The sequence below is a fragment of the Sinocyclocheilus rhinocerous genome, unplaced genomic scaffold (genome assembly GCF_001515625.1).
Source record: "Sinocyclocheilus rhinocerous isolate Xijiao unplaced genomic scaffold, SAMN03320098_v1.1 scaffold677, whole genome shotgun sequence".
Lineage (NCBI taxonomy): Eukaryota > Metazoa > Chordata > Actinopteri > Cypriniformes > Cyprinidae > Sinocyclocheilus > Sinocyclocheilus rhinocerous.
The window spans coordinates 2,714,149-2,720,401 of record NW_015633185.1 but is presented as its reverse complement, the minus strand read 5'-3'; the positions used below and the strand labels follow the sequence as shown (position 1 = coordinate 2,720,401).

Sequence of the window (6,253 nt, the reverse complement as noted above, 5' to 3'; positions counted from 1 at the left end):
TCTGGAGTCTCGCGATGCGGTGTTACGGCAGGGAAGCGCTTGTAGTGCTGTTACCAAAATAAAAGCCAGAGGTCTTGAGTTGATTTTAAATGATGGCTTGTCCATGTGTGGATAAGAGTTGTGGTGTGTTGGGGGGTTTATGGAGGGGTGGGAATGGTCTGTAATAGCAGAGACACAAAGCCTTTCAGACTTGTTTAATCCTCATGCATTCCTCAATCTAAAAGTTAAGCCCTGATTCCACTCTCTGTTTTTGTTTGTGGCTCAGTGCACTCTTGCAATCATATATATGTATTTTATTTTTTTCTGTGATGACATGTAATTTGTTTGCAAACAGCCTTTTGCCCCCTGTCCCACCCCTCCCCAACTGCTCGTGTCGTCAAATGATCATCACAATCTAACTGATTGCTCTTGACTCAGGGTAAGGAAGGATTTAAATATGCAGTGAATTATCGCTCTGTTGGAGACTTATCTAAAATCAAGCATGAATTCCTCTTCAGGCTATTTTTACCAAATACTCAAATGTGTGCTCCTTACTGCCAGCGGTCTGATAGGTCAATTAATCTCTATGTTAATGTGGCCCCATTCAGTGGTAACGTATATGTACAACATCTCCCCGTAGTTTGCCCAGCAGTATCACATAAATATCTAATTGGGAACAAGGTGACTCATTGGTATTGTGCTCCATTTTTTAATGATAGAGGAAATATATCTAGTAAATCATTTTTTAATGAAGTCTGCAGGTGTGTAAACTAAAGACTGCATTCCTGAGTACTGTTTATTCCCAGTGCCTTTCTCAGCGAGCTTTATGAAAACATGTCCTGCTTTGTAAAACATTCAGCACACAAGATAGAGACAAAGAGAAAATGAGAGTGTAAAGTATTTCTAACATAAGAATGCCATGGAATGGGACAGAAAATCTCTTGAGAGAAATCGGTATAGTGGCTTTGCTTTGTTCTGAGTCACGTGTGCTTATATATATTATATATATACTGTATATTTATCACCATCAGAATAGAGGCAGCTGTAAAAGTATATAAAATATCAACATTATTGGATTATTTATTTGCTTATTTATTTATCTATGTATTCGTTTTGTTTTGTTTGTTTGTAGTTTTTTTTAAAGTCCCCAGTAATGTATAAAAAAAATTTCAAAAAAGAACATATTAATAGTTAATAATGATAATAATAATAATAATATAAAATGATAATAATAATAATATTATTATTATTCATTTGTTTTCTGATGCTTTTAATTCTGCTTTTAATCAAAGCCCCACAGCATATTATTATTTATCCCTCAGTAAACATGCACTTGTCAGATGTGTATCATTTCTCCTTGGGGATCAAAATGACCCGAGCAATAACACAAAAATACAAATCAAGTAATCCAGGTGTGATATGTGTATTTTGTTTTACAGGAGTGGTTCCCTCTCTCATAGTCCAGATCAGAGGAGTCATTCTGCTTTTCGGCCTGCATCTCGCAGAACACCACCCATAACCAGAGGATGTCTCAATGCCATTGGTGGAGCAAGAGATTCTGGTCCTGCCTACCAACATCTCCAGGAAGTAGACAGCTCAGAGAGGGAGTCAGTGAGAAGGTTAGTTAGCAACATTCATTTGCTACAGGTCAATGAGCTTAATGCTAATTATTTAATGCTTATGCATAGTCCTAGCCAATGGATTAACCCGATGGATTAAACTCTAGTTTGTTATCTCTGAGGGATGGAATGCATTAATGAAATGAAACTTTTTTTTTGGTGGTGTCCATGAGTCAGTTCTGGTCGGTGACACTGTCTGCTCTCTCTGTCCTCTGATTTATGTGCTAATCTGTAGTTTTAAACAACCACTCCTGCCACACAACCCCCAAGGCAGTGGCCATTCTTACACTTGTCATTTTTTTCTGTTTCTCCTACTGCATATTAGATCTGAATTCAAGACAAGAAGTTTTCTCCAGGTTCATTATATAAAGATTTATTTAATTGTTTGCTTGTTTGCCTGGACCACTTTTCAGCAGCAACGCTCCCCCGCTGCTGAATCTATACCACCACCTCCAAATCTTCAGCATCACAGTAAAATAAATGATATTTCATATCTGAATTGTGAATGTGAGTGCGCAGTCTGTGTTCAATGTGATGCAATTAAAATGTTATGTATCAAAAAATAATGACATTAAATGTCTTTCTATTGACCTGCAAAAACAAACATGCATTCAACCAGTGTATACAAATTCACAAACAAATGACTCTTTTAAATTGCTTCTTTTTAGTGAATAGTTTGAGTGATTGATAAACAATTCACTATTATTAGCGGGTTCTTTGTAATGAATAGTTTTTAGACTGATTCATAAACAAATTATTCTTATGAGCTAGTTCTTTTTAGGAAATCATGAAAATGCAAAGCAATTCAACTATTGACTCTCATGGCCCGGTTCCAACCCACTTTCAACTAATTTCAAACTAATGTCAAAAAGACAAATTAAAATGAATGATGTGAGTGGGCGCTTTAAAAACATAGTCACATTTTTACAGAGTGATTATAAGTTACATTTCAAAACAAAAATTAAAATAGGAAAAATATGCAATATGAAAATAATTGAAGACAAAATGTGTTTTACTGAGAAAAAACAAGATTTGGTTTTTAAAAAGCCTTTTTCCAAAAGGTACATCTGGAAAAAGGGGGGGTCGTCTTATAATCAGGGTCGTCTTATATTCGGGCCAATACGGTAGTTAAGATAATGACGTATACATCTCCAACACTATAACCAGTTTTGGACCTGCTGTAACAGTCAGATATACACTTTAAAAAATAAATTAAATTAAAAATTTGCAAAACTAATTCAACACCCAATGCAAACTTTACTGCATGATGTCATCACTTGTGGGCAGGGCCCCGTCTCATGGTTCTAAGATTAGTGGTATGCCACTGGTAAGGTTGGCTTTTTAAAGTATGATAATATACATTTACCCAGAGTATATCTTTAATAGTTTTGTGTATGTGTCATAAAGCCTGTTTTATAATTACTCCCAAGTTTTGCCATAAAGCCTGCTTTATAAATGCTCCCAAGTTTTCCGTGGCGAGCATGCATTTGTTTCTATGTTGGCTGCAGGAGCAACAAGCGGGCTTGTCTGAGCTCTATTATTGAAGTTCTGTATGCAGGCATGACTCACTAGACATGAGGGCACTGGGGAGTGCTGCCTTTTCCAGGAGCAGCACAGCTAATAAAAACCACACTGTCATAGCCAATTAAACAGCCAGTGATATATCAATGGAATGGGCAGTCCTGGATGAGTTTGCTAGAATGGGCCAGCCATCAACTCTCACGCACTATAGGCTGTCCTGGCCCACTTAGTCCTCGTTTGCTATACAGGACAGCTTTGTAGTGTGGAAGACTCCACCTCGCCTTAAAATCTCCAACAGGTTCTCAGCACTGACCTATTTCCAGCCTTCCAGCCTGCATAAGAATATTCCTCTGCTGGAGAGAGCTCTGTTACCATAGAGACAGGCTGGGATACGGGACAGGAAAGAGGAGGAGAGAGTAGAAGCGAGACAGGAGAGGAGTGACAGAAAAAAGAGAGAGACAGAGATAGAACTGTTTTGCATATGACAGCAGAAAAAAATCTTGGCTGTCTCATTCCTTCCGTCCCAGAAAGCGTGCTGTTATCTCACTAAAATGGCTTACGGAGGGCACAGATTTTGCACGGTGTTATAGCTCCCAGTATTTTTAGATAGGAATGTACCTGTCAGCCCCCCTGTAGGTCGTCTGGATTCCCTCGAGCTGAGTGCTTAAGCAAGTACATAGACAACATTTATAATTGCTTACTCATATTAAGTCCGGCTGTTATGTATAAAACTATCCGGAGGACTTAAATTCCCAGTTTGTGGTGTACCTCCTATCTGATCATCGACACAAGGCTATTTTCCCAGTAGCCGATTTCCTTGGACAAAGTTGGTTTCTAAAGTCTGACCTCATCAGCTGCATTTCTCTCTTACAGCGAGTGTTTGCTCATTAAAATGTTTTCAGTATGACGCTTTCAAAGATGAGGGCTGTTCATTATACAGGACTTCAAAACATGCCCCGAATGTATTCCACTACAATGACACCCCTTGAGCTGTTTTCCTTTCAGCTTAATACATTTCATGCAGGTATCTGAAATTGTTACATGATACGATGAAGAATAACAGCATTGCAGGAAATAAGGTTATAAATCATAATTTGCACAGAGCGGCGCGGCAGTATCACTTCCTTCATTAGTGTTACCTACTAACCCTCAAAAGTTATGTTTTCTGCTTGTTTACACTGTAACAATTAAAATAGAAGGAAATTATCTTTTAATTATCTAGTCTTTTTGTGAGATACTCTCTTTCAAACTGGCAAGCCTTTAATCTGATCTGATCTTTGTTTTTTTTGTTTTGAGGAAGAAATTATCAGAATTTGCCACGTTTTTAGCATCAGATCATTGAATATATTTATTCAGGAGCAGAATGATATATTGAGTCAGGCCAGTGAAATCGTCTGTACTTAATAGTTTTGGATGGACATATTTTAAACACGGGTATCAAGTCAATACATAATTTCTGCAGTTTTCCCACTTTTTCAGTATGTTTTGTTGTATTTTTGAGAGAAACCCACCCCTAAATGACAGTCTCTTTCGTCATATAGTCAAAGGTCTAGGCATGTGCAACTAGAGGAGAGGTGGAGAGAGGGTCACTGGAGAGACGTGCTCAGCAGGAGACAGCAGGAGTTTCATTAAAATCACATGACTTTCTAGCCGCCTTCAAAAGAGCTCTCTTTTCTGTTGACATTGAGGATTTCAGTAAATGATCACATTATATTGAATCTGAAGCAAAATCTCACAAACCCAGGCTAAATCCATGCATCCTTAACTGTTTCCAAGTCTTGACATTCCAAGAATGATGATCCATATCCTGCTGAAATGCTTGACATTGCTGTCATATTGTCTGTTTTATAGAAAATAGAATCAGACAATTGAGGCTTAACTCGGACTCGGTCATTATCAGAAAAAGCAGTGCTTGGTTAAATATTGATGCTATGAGAAAAGACATTCTTTGTCAGGGATTATGAATTATTACACAAAGATAATGAATCAGGGGAACAATACCGATTGCTCCTAAATTGAGAGATTACTTTACCAAAGGTCTGGTTGGATGGAACTTCTGCTTTCATCTCTTTTGAAAGAATTTTGCATGCAAATCGTCAGAAGATTAACTTAAGAATGGCTGCCATGGGAGCAGCAAGTTCTGAATCAGGAAACCAGCTAATGCCCAGCTGAACTAAACGATTATGCGTCAGAGAAGACACTGGGCTACCAGCCAGATCAAATAAATGTTGAACAGTTAATAACCTGAGATACCTGAGTATGTAGTAATTGTTTTATTTCCTCATCATTTAATAGCCTCAACATGTAGAAAAATCATTGCTTTGTTTTACATGTCTCATTAAGAATGCCATATAATGTTGTCATTTATTATGTAAGACATTACAAGACACAGTGTATGCGGTGCTGAGAGGATCAAATTCATGTTTTTTTTTTTTTATGTTGTAATACATTCTTGTATCCTAGCAGAGATCTATAAGTAAGCAATTCGTAGGTTGACAAAAAGTGTACACAACAGACACTGTACAGCAAAGAAAACACTGATCTGTTTGTTTAAGCATCACAATCTGCCCAATATTAGCAACACTGATTCTACCAATGGCGCAAGTTTGGGTCAGGACTCTTTGTTTGACTGACTAATGGGAACACTGTACTACCAAGACGGTTCAGTCATATTACTATAAATGGGAGAAAATGCAATGCACAATATGGCAGAAAGAGCCACCCGGCAATTGGTAAAGCCATCACGTCCTGACACTCGCGCTTGGGACTGCACATGCCACAGCCATATCACCCTGCAGCCCAAGACTGGTTGCCCACTGAAGCTAAGCAGGGTTGAGCCTGGTCAGTACCTGGATGGGAGACCTCCTGGGAAAACTAGGTTGCTGTTGGAAGAGGTGTTAGTGAGGCCAGCAGGGGGTCCTCACCCTGTGGTCTACGTGGGTCCTAAGGCCTAGTATAGTGATGGGGACACTATACTGTCAAAAAGCACCGTCCTTCGGATGAGATGTTAACCCTCTGGGGTCCGAGGGTGTTTTGGGGCCTGTACAAGTTTTGACATGCCCTGACATTTGTGCTTTTTTTCAGTTGCTTACAAACATTTGAATGTCTAAAGTTTAATAACACTGTAATCAGCA

General features: G+C 38.5%; 1 protein-coding gene across 1 annotated transcript in view; it reads left to right on the top strand.

Annotated features, from left to right (window-relative positions):
- Positions 1 to 898: 898 nt before the first annotated feature.
- LOC107743603 (uncharacterized) overlaps positions 899 to 6,253 on the top strand; it is a 6,890-nt gene continuing 1,535 nt past the window's right edge. Inside the window, exons 1-2 of the mRNA XM_016556933.1 lie at positions 899 to 933; positions 1,419 to 1,598. Coding sequence (XP_016412419.1) covers positions 899 to 933; positions 1,419 to 1,598 — 215 coding nt within the window. The remainder of the gene's footprint in view (positions 934 to 1,418; positions 1,599 to 6,253) is intronic.